This window comes from Neofelis nebulosa, chromosome 12, assembly GCF_028018385.1.
Source record: "Neofelis nebulosa isolate mNeoNeb1 chromosome 12, mNeoNeb1.pri, whole genome shotgun sequence".
NCBI lineage: Eukaryota > Metazoa > Chordata > Mammalia > Carnivora > Felidae > Neofelis > Neofelis nebulosa.
The window spans coordinates 66,723,785-66,748,822 of NC_080793.1; the positions used below are offsets into that span (position 1 = coordinate 66,723,785).

A 25,038-nucleotide genomic window follows, 5' to 3' on the forward strand; every position below is an offset into this window, starting at 1 on the left:
TTGCTCCCGTCATTTAACATATATAATGAAAAGCCTTCAATGTCAGGACATATAAATCCACCTCCTTCTTTTTAACTGTTGTGTAGTGTTTCATGAGCTATTTAGTGTATCATGGGCTATTTAACCCTTCCTCTATGGTAGGGCATTACACAGGTCTTTGTTTCAAGCAGTGTTGTACCTATAGAATAGGGGTTGATGCCTGGTTGTGTGGGTAGTTGACAGGGGAGGACCAGGAACTTGGACACTTCTGAACCCCTGTGGGAAAATAAGAACTTGGTTATCTCAGTATGACATGGTCAGTTGGGCAGGCAGCAGTAAGACAAGATCTCAAGCCAGGCCTCCAAATTACATTCATTATAGGCTTTGATGAAAAGGCCGTGCCTGCAAATAACTTGTTACTGCTGAAGACTTGCCCTTAGGAGGGCATGTACCCAGAGGAACAACATGATTGCAAATTTGCAGGAACCTCACAGAAGCCAGTTTATTGAGCTCAGTCATGTCTCACCAGGGACACATCAGTTTAAAAGTAGAGCCTGGAGTGCGATATCTCTCTTGCTCTCTCTCTCTCTCTTTGTCTGTCTCTCTCTTTCAACTGATAGTTGCTGTGGTAGCCAGCTTCATTGTAGTTGATAAGACATTCATAGAATCACAGAGTTTTGAAAGACTCAGAAGTCACCTAGTCTAGCCCCTCTTTGTACAGATGAGGGCCCTGAAGGCCGGCGGGGGGGGGGGGGGGGACGCGGGGGGAGGGCTGAGGGTGAGATGCCTAGACCTGTTGCCCAGGCTGGGAGTCTTTATACCACGCGGCTCCGACTTTATTTTTCCGAAGCCAGTTAAAGCTCATCTGACTCTAAACCTTACCCGTTAATTTTATTTTTGATGCAAATTAAGAATTGTACCTCAAGAAGCCATTGTGCTTCTAGAAAACCTGTTCTTGAAGGCTTATCTCTGTGCTTCTGCCTCCCCTCCATCCATTCTCTGGAGCGAAGGTAATGACATTCGTACAAGGGGCAACCCACCTTCTGTTCTCCCAAGGAGAGGAGTCAGCCGCCTGTAAGTGGATCTGATGAATTTATGGTTCAAACTGAAGTGATTGCTCTTGTCTTTGTTTTCACTCCTTTGGGAGAAAGTGGTTCTCCAGTGGTTTAGGCTTTTGCTTAAGGCATATGAAGTTGATTTCCCTTTGTACGTGTTTCCAAATCATTGCCTGAAGAATTCGCTGGTTCTGTTTAATTCAACAGAACATTATTGAACACCCACAACGTGCAGAATTCTAGGAGAGATTGAGAGATGAGAACAACAGAGAGTTTATGCTGTAAGACAAGTATAGAATTAGTTACAAAACACAATAGAGTTCCTGAAAGATGCTTTCATAGAGATGCCAAAAATACAATGTGGATGGATGTGTTATGCCCGAAGTTCTGAAACCTCCCACAAAAGACCACCAGAGTCGTAAGTCAGAGCCAAGCGGCAAGGGTCATTTATTGCAGGTTCGAACCTGGACCTCTGCGCCCCCATTGCTGGTGACGCCAAGAGGCCCTGAGAGAGGTTTTTACACCCCTTTTATAGACAGGTACAAACAAGTCATGGGGAAACCAGGAATTTTTCACAGTTACAGAGCTGCGATTGGTTGGTGTTTAAAGTTGGACACTTAACAGTATTCGATTGGTTCCTGCCTTTAGGTCAGACCACAACCGGGGGTACGGGTATCACAATGATTGATCAGGAATACACGGATGTGCCAGGCAACAATGATTGATCAGGAATACATGGGCACGCCAAGCAATTGTACAGAAGCAGAACAAGCTGGTTAAGCTTGGTTAGGTTTCAGTTTCCCGTAACTTAAGCTTTTAAGTTTCAATTTTCTCAGGCCTTTCAGATGCAAAGGATTGTGGGGCACTGAGATGGGCATTGGCAGTGAGCAGGGAAAGATGATCCCAAGTCCTGATGGCTAGAGAGCATTTTGAGGTGAGCAGTTGTGTGAGGGAAGGTAAGGGGTGGTGGGAAGATATTTCTGGAGAATATGCTCATTTAGTTTGACTAAAGCAAGGAGCACATATGGTGGGGCATTTGTGGATGTTAAATTTGAGTGTGTTGGGGGCATCCAATGGCAGGGGTGAATATATTTTGCGGGTGTATGCAAAGGGGAGAGAGTGAGTACAAGTTGTTGAGTGGGTCAGTGGCATGATTAGCAATTAATCTGGGGAAGATATGGCTGGAAGTCTAGACTTGGAAGGCAGCTGAAATATTGGGAAAAGCCATTGAGGGTGGGGAGTGAGGAAAACACTGAGCTGAGCTGGAGCATTGGAGGGGAGTGGAGAGAGACCCCAGGGAAGTCTTGAGTGTGGATTGGGTGAGAAAGGGCAGTGAGGTTCTCAAAGAGAAGGTTCTAGCAATTGAGAGTAGGGCCATGCCATTCAAAAACAAAGCAAAACAAGACCCCAAAACACAATTCCAAAGCAGAAGCTGGTTTTAGAGGCTGGGGATGGATGAGAAGGTGATTCCAACATTTTGGAAATGTTAAACTTGTTATGTTGGAGCGCTATCCAGTTGGAGGTGTTGTTCAGCCTGCTGTTGGATGGGCTGTGTGGGATTAGGGCAAGAAATCCTGCCTCATGGTTTGGCCACTGGATTTTGGCACCTTTGCCCTGAGGCAGAGAGGAAGAGGGGAAGAAAATCAGGACTGGATTTAACAGAACATGCAGGACTTCAGAGCATGTTTTGGGGAGCAGTGGAGTTGGGCTTGGAGTCCTGCTGTGCTATTCAATTTCTGTGAGGATTTGGGCAATTGATGGAATATCTCTGAGCCTCAGTTTTCCCACTTAATAAGATGGAGACCACTGTTTTTCTTCAACCTCAGAACGTTGTGTAAGGATGAATTGAGTTCATTAAACAGGTACCAATATCGTCATTACTTTGTTAGGCTGAAGATTATTATTATTTTTGTTATAAGCTGGTATGTCTTTCTATTTTGCCTTTCAATCCATAGTAGTTACCCATGTGCACTCATACATTCCCAGGCATGTATTTCAGGATGGAACGTTATAAGAGCAACGTTGCACCATCAGGTCGATTACAGGAAATCTCCTATACTGCTCATGTGGTATCCAGAAAAGTTGCTTTAAAAAAAATTTTTTTTAATGTTTATTTTTGAGAGAGAGGAAGAGCACAAGCAGGAGAGGAACAGAGAGAGAGGGACACAGACTTCAAAGCAGGCTCCAGGCTCTGAGCTGTCAGCACAGAGCCCAATGTGGGGCTTGAACCCACAAACTGTGAGAGCATGACCTGAGCCAAAGTCGTACACTTAACCGAGTGAGCCACCCAGGTGCCCCAATAGCACTTAAAAAAAATTTGTTTTTCAATGTTTTTATGTTTGAGAGAAAGAGATACAGAGCATGAGTGGGGGAGGGGCAGAGAGAGGGAGACACAGAACCCAAAGCAGGCTCCAGGCTCTGAGCTGGCAGCACAGAGCCTGATACGGGCCTCGAACCCACAAACCCTGAGATCATGACCTGAGCCAAAGTTGGACGCTCAACCAACTGAGCTACCCAGGTGCCCCATAAAAGTTGCTTTTATATATGGGGTTCTCTTGGTTGTTTGATGGAAAAAAATAATAAGGAACTTCAGTTTTAATTTTGGAATTACAGATCAGTTAACATGTTTATTTTCAAATTTGCAGAGTTTATGATATTGAATTTTTCAAACTTTATCAGATTTATTTTATATTTCTTAAATTATCTTCTCCTTATTACCAGAGAGTGAACTGTAACTTCCTTTCCATACGAGAAGCACAGCCAGTCACAGAGAATCCTATTTGTTTGCTTTTGACTGGCAGGAACACAAGCGAAGGTTGGGGTTTGCGATTTTTGAACGCTGTTCCGGTTGGCATCTCTTCTTCAACTAATTTCTTTTTCTTTTTCTTTTTTTTGCTCTAAGCATTTGTGTCAAAGTTTTTTGTTTTTTTTTTTGTAATGTTTATTTTTGAGGGTGGGGGAGAGGGGCGGAGAGAGGAAGAGGGAGACACAGAATCCCCAGCAGGCTCCAGGCTCCAAGCTGTCAGCACAGAGCTTGATGTGGGGCTTGAACTCACAGACCCCGAGATCATGACCTGAGCCGAAGTCAGTTAACCGACTGAGCCACTCAGGCGCCCTTTCAACAAATTTCCGATGTGACCTTGGATATCCCTGTGTGGGTGAACAGTTGGTCATTTACCTCAGAATCAATCAATAACAGGTCTTATTACGTTCCACTGCAGTGATAAGGAGTAAATAGTAATCTGTCTTCCTTTCTCTTCAGGTGGGTGTTCTGAAAATGAGCTCTTTCATTTGGTTCTTTTGCTTGCTGTCTGCTGTCCTGTTGACGTCAGGAAGAAATGCTCTGGAGAGTTCTTCCCTGAGAGGGGTGTTGGCTCCAATCCTGGTCTCTCGGGCTGTGCTACAGAAATGTTGCTAAAGGCGGCTTTCCCCTGATCATCATAAATCACAAACTTTATGGCTGCGAAATGGCACATCCATTCTAGAAGTCATGTGCAAATTTGAAACATAATGCTAATATTTAATCCAAGTGTCTAAGGCTTTTAAAATACTGGCCAAATTTAGCCTATCCTTTTAAGGAGTTCCCTATTATATGAATTAAAGCAATGTAGCTTTTTCAAATTTTCAGGGAGGTTTACAGTGCAAGTGAAAGCAGATACTTTTCAAGTTGATTTTTGTTCCCCAACCTCCAAAAAGAGAACTCTTGTGTGTCTAGGCCTTTAAAAAGGAACAATTCACGGGGCGCCTGGGTGGCGCAGTCGGTTAAGCGTCCGACTTCAGCCAGGTCACGATCTCGCGGTCCGGTCCGTGAGTTCGAGCCCCGCGTCAGGCTCTGGGCTGATGGCTCGGAGCCTGGAGCCTGTTTCCGATTCTGTGTCTCCCTCTCTCTGCTGCCCACCCCCACCTTCTCTCTCTCTCTCTCTCTCAAAAATAAAAATAAACATTTAAAAAAAAAAAAAAAAAAGGAACAATTCACAAGGACTCAAACCCCGACAGGATGCTTCCCACCCTTGAATTACTTAGACTGCAAGGCCAACAATTTGAATAAAAATGGAGTGCATTTGAAGGTATTTCAAATGCAATACTATCCCCATTCAGACTCTTCAAATGCAAACTTTTGAGCACTTTCTTTTGTTGCCAGTTACCTGTGACACAGTTCTGCACTGGCTGACTTCTCAAAAGCTGCAGGCAAAACTGGTTTAGAGGTCATGGTTGCCCCTCCCCCATCATCAACTAACATTTACTCAGTGGACGCCTGTGGGGCTTGCTTGAGAACATCATGGCTGCCGTTTGGCTGCTGTGAACCAGGTGCATTGGTGGATTAACCCTCGTCCTTACAAAATGTAGAAGCAGAAACAATCCATCAGGGAATTGAGGCACCTTGATAAATACTCGGAAGGAGAGACAGAATTTGGACCCAGGTGTCTCTGGTGCAGTGTTCTTGCCAGGACCCACCTTGGTTCTTAGCGTGGGTGTATTATTTCCAAGGAAAATTAGGGATGGGAATGGAATGATACCAATTCTTGCTCATTCACCTATATATGCCAGGCTCTATTCTAAGCCTATATCAATTCATTGACCCTCGCTTCCCCCATATATTACCAAGTAGATGTACTTAATTTTCATTTTTACAGATGAACCAAAGGATAGAGATGCTAAGTGACTTTCCTTGGCTTGCTTAGCCTGTGACAGAGCCGGGACTTGGACTCCAGTAATCTAGAGTCCTAATCTGTGTGATGAGGTTTTGGGGTAACGGTGGGGTTCGGAGCTGACGGTTAAGAAAGAATTCTTGAAGAAGTCTTTGGTGCAAAAAAGGTCATTTTATTAAAGCATGAGGACAGGACCTGTGGGCAGAAAGCTGCACTAAGGCTGTGAAGAGTGGCTTTTTATATACTTTGGGGCTGGGGGAGGTTATGTCAAAAGGGAAGTTTCCAAAGAGATTTTCATATGCTAAAGACTCACAGATTACTGGAGGCCTAGCTATTGTCAGGCCAAGGTTGTTTTTCCCTCTAGCAAAGTGTTAACATTGAGACCAGTAGGGAGTTCCTGGAGAAACTTTTACTCTGCCTGCCTCAAGTATCTGTCAATGGGCTGTAGGTTATACAGATATTCGATTTTATCTGCCATTTTCTTACTTCCTTTGTTCCCCCACATCACTATGGAGGAGAGGGTGGTGTTGGGGTTCCAGGAAAGGGAGTCTATAGGTTTCTGGAGATTTAGGCTATTGATAAAATTGCCTTTTTTTGGTAATTGACTAAGAGATTTGTAAACTGATGGAGACTCTGACCAGTCCAGCCATCTGTTTTCTGTCCTTTCCTTTGTTGTCGGGCAGCCAGGATTGCCTGAGGAATGTCACACATATCCCTCCTGGGGAGGGCAGGGATAATGCTACTTGGTGCTTGCCCCTCAGCTTGACTTATGCTCCCTCATCATGTGGAGTTAAAGCCCATGATGTGTTCCCTTTCCCTCTGTGATAACTTGCATTTAGGAAAAGCTTCGTCGGCAGATCAAATGACTAGCTCGGTCACAACTGATGACCCCATCTCTGCATGATCAGTGCCCAACTGAGTCCTCTGGGTGGGGTGGAGGGTGGAGCTCAGCCTAGAGGTTTACAGCTTGCTTAGGGAAACCCATTTTTTCACCTTTTGGCCTGATTCTCTTTCTCCACTGATTGTAAGGCATAGTTGGACTCTGGAAGGCTTTTTTTGACAGAGTTGTATTATGGTTTCCCCACAACCTTGCAGCCTCATTTGCTGCCTGATTCTGGCCCCAGGGAACTGCAGATTGGGAACTGATGTAAGAAAGAGCCTGGTGGTGTGTGAAAGGGTTGTTGGTTCCGTGCCCTCTTGTTCACAACAGCAGGCACGAAAGTTGCTTCTACACCAGGCTAGGCTTCTGGCCTCTGCTGTGCTCTTCTGGAATCCGTCTAGAATTCTGGTTTGGGGAACACAGTTGATTCACTTTCCAAGCCCTAGTTAAAGTGGCCGGGCAGAGGCATGGGCCGCCTCACTAGAAGCCAAGGCCCACATCTGCTGTCCATCTCAAAGGCGGGTGACACTGCTCTCTCCTTGTGGCCATCGGAATACACAGTGAAGGCTCTTTGTCATCTATCCTTTGGGGACTTTGAGGAATGATGACTGATCAGAAGGCAGACATTTCTTGTTTCAAGAGGGTTTCTGAAAACTTGGGAGAAAATAAGCTCCATGTGTTGTTCAGCTAATTAGTTCCTTGAGGGTATTTCTGAGGACGTTTCTCCTCTGTCAGAGTTGCAGGAGCCCTGCATGCTTCTGGCTTTTCATTGGGCTGTGGAAATGTGTTCCCTCAGGGACATCTTGCAGCTCTTCTGAGGGCCTCTCCTGTGGTGTGTTGGGAGAAGCCCGACTGAGCATTTGTCCTGCCTGGCTTATCATCCCTGAGCGGAATAATGCAGGGGACAAACACGAGTCAGGGTAACTTTGTGTGCTAAGACAAAACACAAAGAACACCCAGTGATAGGATATGAACTTGGTTGTAATTACTATCAACGCAGCAGTCTGGGAACTCATTCTCCTGAATCCTGATTCTACCTCAGAATCACTTTCCTATGCCTTTATAAAAGACTTTCTTAAACACCAGGCGTCACCAGGGGAAACCCTGCCACAAGAAGACCTAAGAAAGTTGTAAAGTACCTGAATTTTGAGTTTGAGGGGCCTAGAACATTGTATCTCCATATATTTTGTTTTCATGTTTCACAAGCAACTGGAGGATAGTTGGGAAAGGGTCCTTCTCGTTAGAACAGAGGAGGGACCCTCAATGGCGTAAAGAGGAGAAAGGGAAAGGTAACCACCCAACCTTGCAGGGAGTTGGAGCCAGAGAGGTGGCCAGTTACCTGCACTGGTTTGGCAGGGAACATGGCCATTTCAGTGCCAGGTGTAGCACATGTCCCCAGAGTGTTATATGGCGCACCTGACACCCATTACAGAAAGGTGGTGCCACCCGCTGTGACCCAGAGCAGGAGCTTAACACTCGGGGCAGCAGTAAGGAACCAGGCTGGTGGTCTTGACCATTCCAGAGCACTTACTGTTTCTTGTTTGTCTCACTCACTTGAATATAAGCTCTATGAGGGCAGTGGTCTCATCTGTCTTGCTCCACACTGTACCCCCAGCACTCAGAACATCTCCTGGGGGCATGATAAATATTGTGAAATGAATGGACACTCACACGAGCCTCTAGGAAGCCTTGGAGTCTGACTCTTCTTCCCCCATACTGCTGGATGAGGTACCTGAGCAGGTGGGACATAGGCCGAAGTGTGAAATAGGCCTTTCCCATGCCTACCTCAGGTGCCTCGTCCCTCTGCCCCAGGCTTCCAGGCCTCTGTGGAGCTGTCCCCATAGGCCTGCCCCTCTGGAGACCGTGCCAGTGGCTTTCCCTGGCATTGTAAGGCGTGGAATGACCTTGAAAGTCCATTGCTCCTATACTCATTCCTTCAGGCTCAGGTTTCTGCTCTCCTGGGTGTATGCCATTCATTCATGCAGCAAGTGTTTATTGAGGGCCTACTATGTGCTGGAAGCCGGGACACAATGGAGGAAAACATACCCCTGTCGTCCTCCTCACAGGAGTGAAGGATAAACCATCCATGCTAACATGATGGGGGATGAAGCCTGGGGGCTCTCTGACACCCCCGCCTCACCTCCCTCAGCAGGTGCAGATCCCTAATGAGGGCTCCCTTGAGAGAGCAACCAAGATAATTAACATTTTTTCTTACTACTACATGCCAAAGGCTGTGCTAAGCCCTTTGTGTGCCTCATCTCATGGAATCCTCTAGCACCGCACAAGGTATCACTGCCCTCAGTGGGCTCATGCACCAAAGGAGGCACAGAGAGGAAAGCGACTTGCAGAGGTGAGGCGTGAGCTGGGTCTCTGTTAGAGAGCTCAGGTTCCTTTCCACAGCCTGTTTGCCTGCCTGAATTCATAGTGACTTTAGAAGGAGCAGCAGTGAGGGCCAGTGGGGCTAGGGAGGGAGGTATATTTGGGTTGGTGGCCCTGCCAAGCCCCTCTCGTTCCACCCAGAATCTGGCTGCCTTCTTTCTCCAGCAGCATCGGCTTCACCGTTGAGGTGAGAGAAAGATTATGTGGGGAGAGGACCCAATGCCCGGACCACGGGCTACAGCTGTGGGTCTGACAGATCCCTCGGCCTTTGACTTATGAACGAGGAGCGACACGGTGGGAAGGGTGGCAGTGGGCAGAGGGCTGGTGGGATGAGACACCATCCCCAGGTGGGCAGGTGAATGACATTGAGGCAGCACTGGAGGTGGGCTTGCTGGGAAGCCGGAGTTACCTTCTGGAGACGGTCAGGCCAGGTCAGGCCAGGCCAGGCGTTTTGGGTGGCACGGTTCCCAGTGTTGGCTCAGGTTTGTCCGTCCAGCCAGAGACATGTGAATTCTGTTTAGAGAAAACAAATTTGCAGAGTTGAAGCAGGGGCTCCTGGGACCACCGGTTCCCAGGCAAGTGCTCCTGGCAGCCTCAGCGAGGGCCGCCACTGTGCCCCTTGTTACCCACTCTCAGCTGTTTGGTGGTGTCTTCAACGCTCCTACTTGCCCTCCCCACATGCAATCTCTTCTCTTGGACTGTGCATTTTCTCCAAAACGTTTCCCTCTTCTCAGTGTTCCTGCTCAACACTGGGCTGGAACAACCTGCCTCTTACTTCATTCTACCAAACTAGGCTGCATTTTGCACAAGCCACTCCGCTTCTGGAATTCTGCAAGTACGGACTTACAGGTACCTTGAAAATAAAGTAGAAACTCCAGATTTTCCACTTTCTGCAGCTTCTCATCTCTGCTCTGCTTCTCTGGTTCAGACAAGCCTGTTGCTGTCTGGGTGTGAGCTTCCTTCTCTATAAAATGAGGTGATGCGACCAGTCAATATTTTCTTTCAGGAGCTTTACAGCTCTAAAATCATAGCATCCCTTGTCTTTGCTCATATCTAAGGCTCCCCGCCCCTCCCCCCCCCCCCCCCCCCAGAAGTTTCCCTTGCTTGCTGTACCTCTCAGCAGATTCATTCTGCATTAAACCTGTGCTTCCGGGAGGTAAAGATTGGTTTTGGGGGGAAGTGAGAAAGATCAGTCTTTTTAATATATAAAGCACAGATATACACTATATTTGTAGTATTCAAATTAAAATTTCATGGAGGAGTATGATTAGGAAAAAAAGCTAAAAAGCCTTCTTAGGGGCCATTAAAAAACGGTTGAGAAACATGGATGTAACCACAAACGTGTGCTGGGAAACTTGATAGGTACTGGACAGATGAATAATCCAGGGAGATGACCGTTCTTCTTGTTTGTTTTTTTTTTTTTTCTCCCAAACCATGTGTCTTCCTTCCTGTCTTCTAAATCCTACTAATACCCATTTCCAATGGGTTTATAGGTGCATTAGCATATTCTGGTGGCCATGGCTTATATTTTTGTGGCTTTTCTTTCCTCTAGCTATGGAATTGCTGGCTCTACCAACGTGACAGGTGACCAAGTGAAGAAGCTGGATGTCCTCTCCAATGACCTGGTTATTAACATGTTAAAGTCATCCTTTGCCACCTGTGTTCTTGTGTCAGAAGAAGATAAGCATGCCATTATAGTAGAGCCCGAAAAAAGGGTGGGTCTGCATTTCTACTGTTGAGGGGTTCAATGTAACCATTTTCTTCCTAGCTTTATAAATGGCTCCACTTGTTCAGCCAAGCTGGATTCCTAGGAATCCTATCTTCTTCTCAAACCATCAGTCATCATTCACAGACTGCACCTCACTTCCGTATCTGAAATTTACTGTCTACCCCATAGTTCATGCCAATACCACCCCACCACTGAACTCATACATTGGAGAGACTCTTATGTACTCCTACTCATCCCCAACCCTAAATTTTTGTTGTCATGTTCAAGGCTCTTCAAAGTCTGGCTTCTGTTAACTACCTCTTTCACTTCATCTCCACCCACCAAATAGCCAACCTTCACACTCACCTTTCTTGCCAATTTAAACTGCTCAGGTCGCCTGGGTGGCTCAGTCAGTTAAGTGTCCGACTCTTGATTTCAGCTTAGGTCATGATCTCACGGTTTGTGGGATCAAGCCCCGTGTGGGGCTCCATGCTGACAGCATGGGGCCTGCTTGGGGATTCTCTCTCTCTCTCTCTCTCTCTCTCTCTGTCTCTCTCTCTCTCTCTCTGCCCTTCTCCCACTTGTGCACTCTGTCTCAAAATAAATACACTTAAAAAAATTGCTTTCAATTCCTATCACTGATTTATGCATCATAATCTATTTGGATCGCATTGATTTGATTGCTTCTTGAAGGCATTGATGGGTTACATTCTTTTATGTATCCCAGCATCTTGCCTGGCAGCTTGTAGGGGCTCAACAATAAATTGTTGTTGAAGAAGTGAATGAAAGAGTATAGCCAGTTTTTGAAGAACAGCAATCATGATTTAAAAAAAACCTTTTGAGATATGATGTGCACTTATATGGGCTTTCTGCCTTTCCCTGTTTGAGATGAACTGGGGACAGGAAGGAGTAGCATTAGAAAAAAGCAATTGGAGGATTAATTTAAAGAGGTTGCCTGCTACCCAGTTTTGACCTTTATAAGAGGGGTGGGGAACCATATCAGATTAACTTGTTTTACATCATTCCTAAAATACCACATCATGTCAGATTCAAAGTTCATGTTTTTCTCTGCTGGGCTTCTCAAGGTACTTGGCAGTTTTAGGCATGTGGATTGAATTTTGTGTTTAATATCCTCTATCAGTTACCTCAAACTTCCCTGACTGTAACATGCCTTGATAATAGGCATGTTTCTGTTTTCCAGATGACAGCTTCCTCTGCATCAGCCAGGGTGATTTGTTAAGAGCAATAGGTCAGGGAATCAGAGAAACCTCTTAATTTGATGCAGAACATTTAAAAACCACATCTTAAAGTGGTGGATTTGGAGATGGAAAATCCCCAGTGGTGTACTGGTAAACTCTCTCCCTCTCTCTCTCTCTCTCTCTTTTTTTAAAAAAACTTTTTTTTTTTAACATTTATTTATTATTGAGAGACAGAGTGTGAACAGGGGAGGGGCAGAGAGAGAGGGAGACACAGAATCAGAATCAGAAGCAGGCTCCAGGCTCTGAGCTGTCAGCATAGAGCCTGACGTGGGGCTTGAACTCATAAACCATAAACTGCAAGATCATGACCTGAGCCGAAGTTGGACGCTTAACTGACGGAGACACCCAGGCGCCCCTCTCTCTCTCTTAAGAAAAAAAAAAAATCTCTGATGTGTAGCACATGCCAATTTCAACTGTGTCAATACTCCCATAGTTTATTTCAAGCTACCAACATGACATCACTGAAAGCACAGTTGGGAAGAGATGTGCACCATTGGCTCTTGGGCACCCATAGGGACCAGCTCCAGCACACCGCTGAAAATCCAGTTCAAAGGGTGACATTTTGATAGTCCAACTACCACAGAGAGTTATGCCCTTTGGGAATCACAGTAGGGATATTGCTGAGAGCTCTGTGTGCTATAACCTCTAGTATCATTATTTATCTGCACGAGAAGATTTTTTACAGATCTTAATTCTGTCTTTGCTTCACCTAAGGAATTGTTACGTTTTTTCCCCCTTATGAATAAAGAAAAATAAGTGATTAACCTTGTTTCTTTTTTTCCTCTGGCTGCCAGGAAACTCAAACCAAAATCATGATCCATCTGTATCAACGGTGTAGGAATTTTTGACTTATTTATCTGTATTTCATCATTTTCATCTAGACCTGTTATTCTCTGTTTTCTTTGCCTAATGATCTTTTGGGATGCATACTTTGTTGTTGTTGTTTTCATTCTGTATGCCACCTTATCCCTTACATGACAGAGGATAAATGACTCACATTTCTTGAACTTTCCCCTAGAGTCCCTTGTTTTATCCCCTTAGTGTATTCTTGTTGTTTTGCTATAATTTTAAAAGTAAAGTTGTATTTCCTTTTTCTCTGCTCAGGGTAAATATGTGGTCTGTTTTGATCCCCTCGATGGATCTTCCAATATTGACTGCCTTGTGTCCATTGGAACAATTTTTGGCATCTATAAAAAGGTAACATGTAATGTCAAGCCCCTTGTTTGAGATAAAAAGAAAAGTTAAGGTTGAGCACCCAGTACTATTTCTCTATGGGTGGAGCTGTCAGAATGTATATCATGGAAACTGGGAGGCTTGAAATGGGTTTGTATCTCAAGTTCCCACTTTTCCAGCATTAACGTCTTGATGATGATCCATTAAGTCGTTTAAAAGAAAATATAGGAAAACATGGGTGGGTGGGAAGAGAATGCTATTTCTCTCTTTTAGCTATATCTTGCTTTCTTTTATGAAGGAAAATGAGAATAAAAATAAGGATCAATATAGATTTGTCACAGTGATCATACTATGTGAACTGAGAATTATATATACCACAATAAAGTAATAGTTATGTCAAAATTGTCCTTTAAAGACCCTGAATCAGGAGTCTGCAAACCATGACTCCCTGGGGCCAAATCCAGCTCATTGCCTGATTTGTATGGCCTGTGAGAAGAAAATGCCCCTTTGCATTTTTATTTTATTTAAAAAAATTTTTAAGTTTATTTATTTATTTTGAGAGAGATAGAGATAGCACGAGTGGGGGAGGGGCAGCGAGAGAGGGAAAGAGAATCACAAGCAGGCTCTGCACTGCCAGCACAGAGCCCAATGTGGGGCTCGAACCCACAAAGCTGTGAGATCATGACCTGAGCTGAAACCAAGAACCAGACCCTTAACAGACTGAGCCACCCAGGCACCCTAGCCCCTTTTGCATTTTTAAATGGCTGAAAAAAAAAATCTAAACACTCATTTTGTGACCCATGACATTCATATAAAATTTAGTTTTCACTGTCCATAAATAAAGTTTTAATGGCGTACGGTCAACTCGTTTGCTCACATATTGCCCTTGGCTGATTTTGAGCTGCACCAGCAAGGTAAAGTAGTTGTGATGGCGATTGTGATGGTGAAGCCTAGAATGTTTACCCTCTGTCCCTCTGTGGAGGGTTTGCTGCACACTGGTGCAGCATGGGGCCCCAGACTCCTGGCCTGGGTCTCTCGCTTATGTGAACTGGGTGGGTAACTCTACCTCCAGAGCCTCTCTTTCCTTCTTTTTCGGTGTGTGTGTGTGTGTGTGTGTGTGTGTGTGTGTGTGTGTAATAACTCAAGTACACAGACTGGTAAAAAATAGAATGGGTCCCCATTGCCCATCATAAACATTATGAAATCTAAAGTATGTCATCTTGACTTCTGCCCCTCTTGTTTATTTTAGAAATAAAACCTCAGTAAAGCCTGAGCCCATTCCTTCATCTCAGTGGATGAGGCAGCTTCATTCAGCTGACCTCTGAGTTTCCTCCCAGCTTTCCTGTTCGGGAGACAGAGGGAGGCCACAGCTTGACAGGCGGGACCACAGTTTGCACCTTATTTCTCAGAGTGATTTGTCTGGTGTTGTACATAATTTCCTTTTGAACACATGGAAAGTAGGACCACCGTGGGATGGTTTTCTTTCATCATTGGTGTGGATTTTGGTTTTCTGTCTTGGCTGAGAGGCAGATCCACATCAAAATCAGTTTGGGTAATAGAGGATTCTAATGCTCATAACAAAAAGGCAAAGGCAACAACTCAGTTATTTTCCAAGTCATACATTCCTATTATAGACATGGAGGGAGGTAATTTTTACTCATCAAGTATCGAATCCACAGTAGAGCAAGAGAGGTTTCTAGCAAAATTCTTCCTATGATGGTAGACTCCTTCCTGGTTAATGACTTCACCAAAACTAAAGGAGTGTTGATGTTTGCCAGCCACAGTCTCTATCTCAAAACCCTAAATAAAGACTCTTTTAAGGAAAGAAAAAAATCCCTAGAAAACTGAGAGCCAGAAAACTAGCTATCAACCAAAAAAAAAAAAAAAAAAAAAAAAAAAGCATCTTGCAACAGCAGCTTGATGAATGCTAAAACTCAACAACAGGTCTCCATGCTCTTAATAAACCTGAAGTGGCTCTCTTAAAAGCCAAAAAAAAAAATAAAAGAAAAAAAAGAAAAGATGAGTGTGACACCTGCCTTTATGTTATTTCAATTTTCAAACATCTTATTGATTCTTTGAAACCATTTGAGAGCTTGGGGTGGGGGGTAAACATCCATGTGTTCTGATGCTTCAAGTGACACATTTACTGCTGTAAATGTGAGCTGTCAGCCCAGAGCCTGATGCGGGGCTCAAACTCACCAACTGTAAGATCATGACCTGAGCCGAAGTCGGACATTTAACCAACTGAGCCACCTAGGTGCCCCTCATTTGGCCTTTTAAAGCTTCAGAAAATAAGGTTGTTTTTGTTTTACATGTTTGGAAATGGCTTTCCTGCCCTGCCCTGTCCTTTCCTTTAAAAAAAAAAATGTTTTTAAGCTAAACGTGTTTCATATGAGATGATTTTGGAAATATCCAGTACCCACAACTAAATGTAGTTTCACAAGTGCTGGGGCAGTTTCAGAATCCAATTCAAGTCCTTTAACTGAGCACAGGGAGACTTATTAATTAATAGCCATATGGAATGCAGCTTCCTAACACTGACACTTACCAGTTCTATAGGACCTTGGGCAAAGTAACTAACTCTCTGTACCTCTTGTTTCCTTATCTGTAAAGGGGAGGTACTGAAACTTAAAAATAATGCCCCAAAAATAGTATCTGGCACAAAAAAAGTGTTTGATAATGTTAGCTATTAATATTACTTGGTTTGTATGTGAACATTCAATGGAAAGTATCAGAACTCAAACTAAAGAACGGAATGAAAAAAGGGAGGGAGTGAGGGAGGGAAGGAAGGAAAGTAGAAGAAAATTATTGGTTCTCATAAGTAGAAAGCCCAGTGGATAGATTTGCTTCAGGTGCAGCTGCATTCAAGGACTCAGACCATGCAACCAGGAGACGCTTCCTCTCCATCTCTACTGCGCTCCTCCTCTCTGGTGGCAAAACAGCACCTAGCAAATCCAGGCTCACACCCATCCCTCTCAATTAAGTCGAGCAGAAGATGGAAGCCTCTTTTCCAACAATTGCAATAAGAATGTCATCTCATTGGGTCTGATTGGCTTCGCTTTGATCACCTGGCCATCCCTCAACTAATCACTATGGCTTGAGGCGATGATTTTGTTGGTCAGGCCAGGGTCATGTGCCGCGCCCCCCCCCCCCCCCCCCCCCCCCAGAGCTGAGGGCCCGGGAGTATGTTAAGGAGATTAACAGTGAGTGCAGTTATCATCAGAAGGATTGTGGTTGCTGACCAGGCAAAACCTACCCATGTTCACTAGTGATTATAAACCCCTTGAGAGGGCAGGGGCTTTGTTTTATCTATTTTTTGTAGGCTAGGTTGTCTAGTGTAATAGTAGATGAACAATATTGGCTGAGTTATGGGGGACTCTCAAATGCCTGTGAGCCCTTCCGAGGAGGATTTGGCTGCCCCTCTGAGGGAAGACCAGATAAGTGACAAGATAGCATAGCTCCACTCTTGCCTGATATTCTCTTCCACTGCCTTAAGTCTCCAGACTCCATGATGTCTTCCTCATGAGGTGGTGTGGAGTAAAACAAACCCATACCTGCAGCAGGTGGGGGCCTGGGATAGGTAGTGAAAGGTAGGGTCTAGAGACTTTCTCTAATTTTGCCTAGGGGTCATCGGTGGGTCTGTGAGCATCTGCATGGGAATGTGATGGATCCCTTGGAACAAAGGCCTTCACTGCTGGGGTTTGAAGGAGGGAACCCATGCATTAGAAAGATCAGGCTAGGAAAGAATTCCTCCTAATCCATGATTCCATGGCATTATTTTCTCTGAGTGTGTGGATCATAGACAACGTGACCATTTCTTATTCTATGGAAGTCAGAGGGTAAGTTTTTCAGGTGGCGACATTTCAGGAAAAGCTGTTTACTCTTGCACTGTTGGCACAGGCAGGCACAGATGGTTCTGGGTGAGATGGGTCTTTGAGGGACTTTTCTTACTGGAGAACTGATTATTTCAAGACTTTAGTGGCTCCCAGTCAACTCATTCGTTTACATATTGCTGTTACCTGATTTCTCACTGCATTGGCAGGGTTAAGTAGTTGTGATAGAGGATAATTGGAGGACTGAGTCCTCCCCTATGTCACTGGCTTTGAAGAAAGCTGGTTCTTTTTTTCAGGTTGGACACTGGCAAAATTTGGAGTTTGGGAAAACAACTCAAAATCTTGATAGCGTGTTTGGTCTGTGTTTTTTTTTTTTTTTTTTTTTTTAATTTTTGGGACAGAGAGAGACAAAGCATGAACGGGGGAGGGGCAGAGAGAGAGGGAGACACAGAATCGGAAACAGGCTCCAAGCCATCAGCCCAGAGCCTGACGCGGGGCTCGAACTCACGGACCGCGAGATCGTGACCTGGCTGAAGTCAGACGCTTAACCGACTGCGCCACCCAGGCGCCCCTGGTCTGTGTTTAGATGCAATGCACTGCTCTATGAACACAAACCAAACTAAATCAAATAACATGACCCAATCCAGCCAAAAAACCAACAAACCGCCTTAGTGAAAACCATTTATTAGACACAGGAGTGGGAATGAGGGGAAAAAGGAGAAAAAATGGCTTTTGGACTCTTCCTTTTTTATAAACTACAGTGCAAGAGTCATGTATGGTACACAGTAAAATGCAGATTCCCCCTTAGAAAGTCTGGCTTAGTAAGCTTAGGCTGCACCCCCAGAATACACATTTTTAAAAACAATTTTTTTAGCATTTATTTATTTTTGAGACAGAGAGAGACAGAGCATGAACAGGGGAGGGGCAGAGAGAGAGGGAGACACAGAATCTGAAACAGGCTCCAGGCTCTGAGCAGTCAGCACAGAGCCCGACCCCACATACCGCGAGATCATGACCTGAGCCGAAGTCGGACGCTTAACCGACTGAGCCACCCAGGCGCCCCCAGAATACACATTTTTAATAGGTGTACTGAGTGATTCTGATGCAGATGGCCTCTGGACCACAGTGTCAAAAGTTACAGGGAAAAATTACCAGGGATGTTTTTGCTGGGATGACTTCCATCTCCGGCATTGTGATACAGGTGTGTGTACTTATTTTCAGCTACTGGAATCTCTGGGGAAGGAATAAATGAAATTGGCAGAAATTGCTCATTTTTTATTCTGTTTGAATCCAAGTAGAGAGTATTCGAGCTGAAAGATTTGTTTGGGGCTGTTTTGAGGACTGAAGAAGCCAATCAGGTGTTAATAAAGAAGATCCCCTTAAGGCGTCCCCTTCCTTAGTATCAAACTATGGTCACATGACCCGGTGGGCTATGTTTTTAATGAAAAATGAAAAGATTAGGGTGCATGTAATGTTCTAAGTGTGAGTATTGCTTTATTAAATTTGTGTAGTTGCATGTGCATGTGCACGTGTGTTGGTACTGGTTTGTGGTGTGAGTGTATTTTTTTACTGTGGGATGTGGTCAACAAAATGGAAAGCAACTGCCCTATCCTGGAATGACTCTGGAGAGATCTTTTAAATTCCCGTATTTCTGAGAATTGCTTGGATGTGTGAGGCAATAGGCCACACTGCCCACTAAGGCACGCGCAGCAACTGGCCAAAGCCCACAAAATTGATTTCCTCGCCAGACTAACAGTCCTGCAGCCCAGCCTTAATATGTTTAAATAAAGATGGAGTAGGCAGGTGAAAGACATTGATGCCTGTAATAAGATTAAATTAGTGGGAGCTGGCAAGGAGGCATGCTCTTTTTCGAAAGTGATAATGGAGAAATGAGGGAATATCAAATTAGTAAAATTGGAGGAGGCCCCTGCCTGGAAAGAAGGATCCAGATGCAGGAAATCTGCAGTATGGGGGGAAGGCTGCTGTGGTAATGCAATCAGGATATTACTGATGTGTGGAGGAAGGCCCTTCTAGGAAGATGCCCTGTTGTATTAGGAGAGTACCTTGATAATGCATCTTGCTAATGATTGAACTGGAAAAAGGAAACATAAAACAAAACAAAAACATGTTGTGTTTTCTTTCTTATCCCAGAGTTCAGCTGATGAGCCTTCTGAGAAGGACGCTTTGCAGCCAGGCAGGAAACTGGTGGCTGCCGGCTACGCCCTGTATGGCAGTGCCACCATGTTGGTCCTGGCCATGGCGAATGGCGTCAACTGCTTCATGCTGGACCCGGTGAGAGACACTGTGTGAAGTTAGGTGCTTGGCTGGTGACTGCAAATGTCTGTTATTTGTGTGGGAGGGTGAAGGGGGGGGTATGTAGAGGTGGGAAATGAGGCCCACAGTGGGGCAGAGACGATGGAGTGGGGAAAGAGTGAGGGAGATGGAGGGGGCACTGTGTATATCGTGAGAAGCCTACTGAGGTGAGAAATAATATTTGTCCAGAGCATAAGCAGGGGACTTTGTTCCAAGATTAATTCTTTAGAACAGACATTACCAAATGGATTCAAATGTCCACCAAGTCCAGGCAGGCCACGTAAGTGAATGCAGTGTGCTGGGGAAGGAAGACTGGGGCAATGGTGGGGAATGGGGAAAGCTAGCTGGAGAGGTCTAGCAATTGTTACTATTTGGGAATAGGGGCCCAGTCTGGCCAAGGCTTCCAATGTTTCAAGAAACATTGGATTTAAAAAATGTATGTGCTAGCCAACTAAAACACATTTATGGACCAGATAGGGCCTGTAGATGGTCTGTTTGCCACTCAGTATCTCCGTTAACTAGCTTGTTTTGCAGAGGTGAATGGGTGTCCCAATGCAGTGGCTTACATTTCTTCAAAAATAGCTACCGAATTCATTTGATGTTGTGCTCATGCATGCACACCTTCTGTGAACCCTTGCAGTTTTGATAAGGCTTTGAAAAACTCAAGGAAGAGAACTTAAAGAAGGAAATGAAGATAATTCCTCCTTCCACCTTATAGAGAAAAGCTACCTTACAAAGAGGAGTCCAAGGTGGCGTGAAAATATTAACAGTTTTAATTTGTTGGTAATTCCTTCCACATGCCTGTTGATTGGAATTATCTCTTTATTCAGGTAGATGATGGTTTCAACAAAGCAGATGAATTGGGGAGAGAAATCTCTTTAAATATCTGGCCCACTTAAAACCTACTGTTGAATGTAGAATTCAGTAGGTCGGCACGTTCATTGTGCATTCGATACAGTGCCCCAAAGGGAAAAGAACTGGGCTTATAAATACCTTTTAGTTTTCGACGAGTCCTCCTATGACAGTAACGAAACTTCATCTATTTGGTGCTTTTTGTTGACGCACTGAACACAAGGTATAGATGCCTGGCTGGCACCTGGCGGGAGACAGTTTGTTCCTGGTGAGGCCCTGGACTCTGTGCATGGCAGATGGTATAAATGAGAACGTAGGCTGCCTTGGCCCCCTACAATCTTGCACAACTGGACTTTGCCTCCTTGGAAGAACCGGTGCTTAATAGATAAACGAGGCTAAGGGAACAATACCAGATTAAGCCTCCAAATGAGGTGACCTCAGGGGAAAATAGTGGCAGAACCAGAGCAAAGTTCACCCGGAGCCCAGCGGACAGTTTCTGGAATCACTGATGTTTGCAGATTTACTGTTTTGCCAGAGATGTACTGCTTCCCCCAGACATTCTTCTGGTGACTTCTCTGTTACCTTTGAGTTGGTGGACGTGTAGAAAAAATGAAATCTTTTCTCGTTTCCAGATCGTAGACCGGTGTTTCTGGGAGTAAGTTTCTGTGTATTTGATAGTCTTTTGCCATCCTGAGACCTAATGGCCCCTCAGTGTCTGGAAGAATGGTGCACGCCTGCTGTAATGGTCCCCTGCTGGGGACACCATCTCATTAACCCACTGCTCTCTGGTGCCTGCGGGGCGAACCTCGGACCCCCTTAGCGCTTTCTTTTCATTTTGGCTGATGGTTTCTGCTAAAAATACTGAGACAGCTCTCTCTGCGTTTCCAGCAGGCTTTAACTTTCAGAAGGCTTTTTAGTCTCTTGTCTGCACTTGCAAGAGACTTTGCTCCTTCATGTTTCGCATGCTCTGGCCAGGTACCAGGGCAGGGCATCTGGAAGCATGGCTTCATGAGCTCTCGGCACCTGTTGTGTGATGGATTTGTTTTCAAGACTTTTTTCTTTCTTTTTTAAAATGCTTTTAAAAAAAATGTTTATTTATTTTGAGAGAAAGAGAGAGAGAGAGAGACGGAGGGGGAAGGGCAGAGAGAGAGGGAGAAAGAATCCTAAATAGGCTCTATGCTCTCCATGCAGAGCCCAACTCGGGGCTCAATCCCATGAACATGAGATCCTGACCTGAGTTGAGATCAAGAGCCAGTCACTCACTGACTGAGTCACTCAGGCGCCCCTCAAGAATTCTTTTCTAAATATAGTTATTTATTTATTTAGTTTTCTGATTATAAAAGAATGTTTCTACATAACTGTGGTCAGAATTTTTGGGAAAAAAAAAGCATAAAAGGAAAAAAGAAGAATCACTCACAATGAAGCCTTCCAATGACCACTGTTAATTCCAGTCTCTTTTTCTCCTTTTCCTCATCCTTCCTGTTCTCCTTCCATTCTGCCTTCCCTTCCTCCGTCTATTCCTCTCTTTCTAGGTCAGACACACTCCCTGTCTGCAGGAACCACTCTCTGCTGGGGGGGAGGTAAATGGCTGGAGACAGGTGTATTGATACCTCCTTTCTTCCCTCTCACCTCCATGGAACAGCCCCCTCCCCACAGGACAGGTCTTCAAGCGCCCTCTTCTCAGGACATGTAGGAGCCCCAAACAACCCTCAGTCCAGAGCAGTAGGAGTTAGGTGACACTTTCCTTCCAGATTGCCATCTCCTCTAAAGTACCTCAGCCCTAAAGGCATCAACTCAGCACTGGGACTTGGTGGCAGGACTGAGTTCTGAGAAACACTTTGCAGACCCATCTCCTCACTGACCTCCCCTCTGGTAACCATCAGTTTGTTCTTTGTAGTTAAGAGTTTGGTTCTTGGTTTGTCTTTCTCTCTCTCTTCTTTTTTTCCTTTGCTCATTTGTTTTGTTTCTTAAATTCCACATATGAGTGGACACACAATTCTTAATCTCCCTCAGGTTTTGCTGCTGTTTTACCTATTTCTGCCCTCCCTGTTTTTGTCTGGTTTCTCTCTTGTTTTACTGAAACGATTTGAAAGCAAACCCCAAAATTTTGATCCCCTAACAACATCTGCAGCAGCCTCTTCTCTTCTTTCCTTTTCGCCCACTGACTCTTCCCTTGTCCTGTTCGCCATTACTGAAGTGGCAGGCTGGGGACATAGTGTCCCAGCTCCAGGAGAAGCATCCTGTGCCCCCCAGCCTCAGGACCCCCAGCCCAGCTCAGCCCAGCTCAGCCCAGCTCAGCCCAGCCCAGCCCAGCCCAGCCCTCACACAAGCCTGGAGGAGGCAGCTCATCACCTCTCCCTCTCCTTCCTGTTTCCAGGCCATTGGAGAGTTCATTTTGGTGGACAGGGACGTGAAAATCAAAAAGAAAGGAAATATCTTCAGCCTCAATGAGGGCTATGCCAAGGAATTCGACCCTGCTGTCACTGAGTATGTCCAGAGGAAGAAGTTCCCCCCGGTAAGTGAGGGCTCTGGGCAAGGGCCCGTGAGTTATGCACAGATCTGTTGGTTCATGATTTAGCCTGGAGGCTAAAGGTGGCAGGGATCACAGGGCCTTGGATTCCACTGTGCACTGACCCCATGATGAAATTCCCACCTAGTCCTGGGCACTGGAGCCCCTGCCCTCAGAAGTCAAAGTCCGAGGGTCCGTATCAGCCTTAGCTACTTTCTCTTGGCAGAAGAAAATTAGGATAATAAAGTCGCCGGATGAATGAGTTCGTTCATGGCAGTGAAACATTTCACTTCTGTAGTCCCTGATCTCAGATGGCACAGAATGTGGTTCTCGTACCCAGGTGCCCACCTTGTGGTGTCCAATGGATTTCTATCCACCATCTCAAGATTAAGAGTGTCCATCTTGGCATCTTTCTGAAGAGGTTACAAATTACCAAATACAAAGAGAAGGAATGGCTGTTTATAAAGTTGGTTCTATGCAGGAATATCCAGTTTTGTCATACTCCTACTTAAATGCCACTGAGGAGGAAGCCCAGATACTGTTTGGCATTCAGGGCCTCAGAGCTGGCCCCAGGCTCTCTTTCCAGCTTTACTATCTCTCTTTCCACCTTACCCTGGATTCCCCTCCCACCCCTGAAGCTTGCACACACGCACTGCACCAGGGTCCTCCCCAGACCCCTGGTGGACAGCATTTGCATTTGCCTTCTCTGTGTTGCCATACTTTGCTTGGGCGGTTCCCTTCCCCCCTTGCCCAGCTCCTTAGCTTGGCAAAATCCTTCTCAGCCTGCAATGTCCCGGTAAAACGTATGATTTTGTGATGGCCATCCCAACCCCATAACCAGAATCAACCCATCCCCAGTTGGGGCTTCTGCAGGTAATTTGACCTATTGTGAGATGTGTAAGAATGGGGCTATTCGTTTCTGCTCCTTGGGAACAGGATATTCATCACATTGCCTATCACAGCCCCAAATAAGCGCCTCGTAGGTGTTCATTAAATGACTGTTGAATCAGATGAGCATAGAAGACACAGAACTCATTTTCTTTGCGGCAACCCTAATTATTGTTAATCTTAACCTTGCAGGACAACACAGCGCCCTATGGCGCCAGGTACGTGGGCTCCATGGTGGCTGATGTCCACCGCACCCTGGTCTATGGAGGGATCTTTCTGTACCCAGCTAACAAGAAGAGCCCCAATGGAAAGGTAAACAAATCCCCTGAAAGGTGATTGAGAGGCACTGGAGTTCCTTTGCAGCCCAGGGAATTTGACTTCGGAAGAAAGAAAGATGACAGTAGCTATTATATTGCCATTGTGCTCCGCAGTAGGATGCTAAGGATATGTGTGGCATCTTCTTTCCTAGATTAGAGGTTGTCCTCATTAAAGCCAGGTGATATCAGCTCAAAATGGTCTCTTGAGAGCCCTTCCATTGCTAAAGATAAGTAATAGTGTTATGGTGAGGACAGGTGCTTCCAGTGGGTGCGTGGTTTGGCCTGGGAAAAATGAATGCCATTCATAATGTGAAATGAAACAGTTCAGCTTCATTGCCAAGGCAGAAAAATCGAATATGTATCCAAGTAGAGGTTTCCTTTGATTGTTTTCAAGAGGCATAAAATAGAAATAACTAATGAGCTGACATTGGCTGCTTGGAAAATGAAACCTTCCTAGGGAAAGAAAGACTCTCTGGGGAAACCTAGAGCTTTCAGGGAAGCTGTTATCACTGACTGCACTGGTCTAATGCCCACAGAGTCCCGAAGCCATGGGGTGAGCTGTGCTTGCTTAACACTGGCTGAGGGATGCCCCGCTTTTCTTCTACACAGTGACAGTGTGTTTCCTTCCCAAATATTGTCCCTTTGTTTTCCCCGATAGACAGACTGTCTTTTTTTTTTTTTTTTAATGCAAGAAAAGGAATGGGAACAATAATCCCCTTAAGATAGTTAGAAGTGTATATGTTCCAGATATGTTCAGATTTCTGTTTACAGCTGGTGGTGTCCAGTTTGCTGAAGGCATTCTTATTTGCTTAAAACAGCGCCCTTGCCACAGCCACGTCAGGCATCTCAGCCTGTGTGATTAGCCTGCTCCATAGCACTTTTCTTTAATGCCTAAAAAAATTGTTTCTGAACACAGATATTGAGGTGCCTCCTTTTTTCCCCTCAATTTTGCAAATCTGGCCATGACACCTGTATGGAAATAGAGTCAGGAAACACCTGCAAAAAGCTGTCTGCTCAATAGGCAGACTGCATGAAAATGAACACAATAAAAAAGTTAATATTTAAAAGTAAATGCCAAGATGTATAACATACTAAATCCCAACCCTGAAGCCTTTGGAGAATTGTAAAAGGAACGTGCACAGCGTTGCAAACAATATCATACTGTTTGGAGGAGCCAGTCTGCTTTCCAGATGTCTGCAGCCAGACACTACCATGGATGTTTAATGCTTTTAGAATAGGCAAAG

The 25,038-nt window shown here is 45.1% G+C and overlaps 1 protein-coding gene across 1 annotated transcript in view; it reads left to right on the top strand.

Moving 5' to 3' along the window:
• Positions 1–25,038, top strand: part of FBP1 (fructose-bisphosphatase 1) — a 28,110-nt gene that overhangs the window by 2,369 nt on the left and 703 nt on the right. The window contains exons 2-6 of the mRNA XM_058695520.1: positions 10,495–10,657; positions 13,014–13,106; positions 19,067–19,207; positions 22,458–22,595; positions 23,670–23,789. Coding sequence (XP_058551503.1) covers positions 10,495–10,657; positions 13,014–13,106; positions 19,067–19,207; positions 22,458–22,595; positions 23,670–23,789 — 655 coding nt within the window. The remainder of the gene's footprint in view (positions 1–10,494; positions 10,658–13,013; positions 13,107–19,066; positions 19,208–22,457; positions 22,596–23,669; positions 23,790–25,038) is intronic.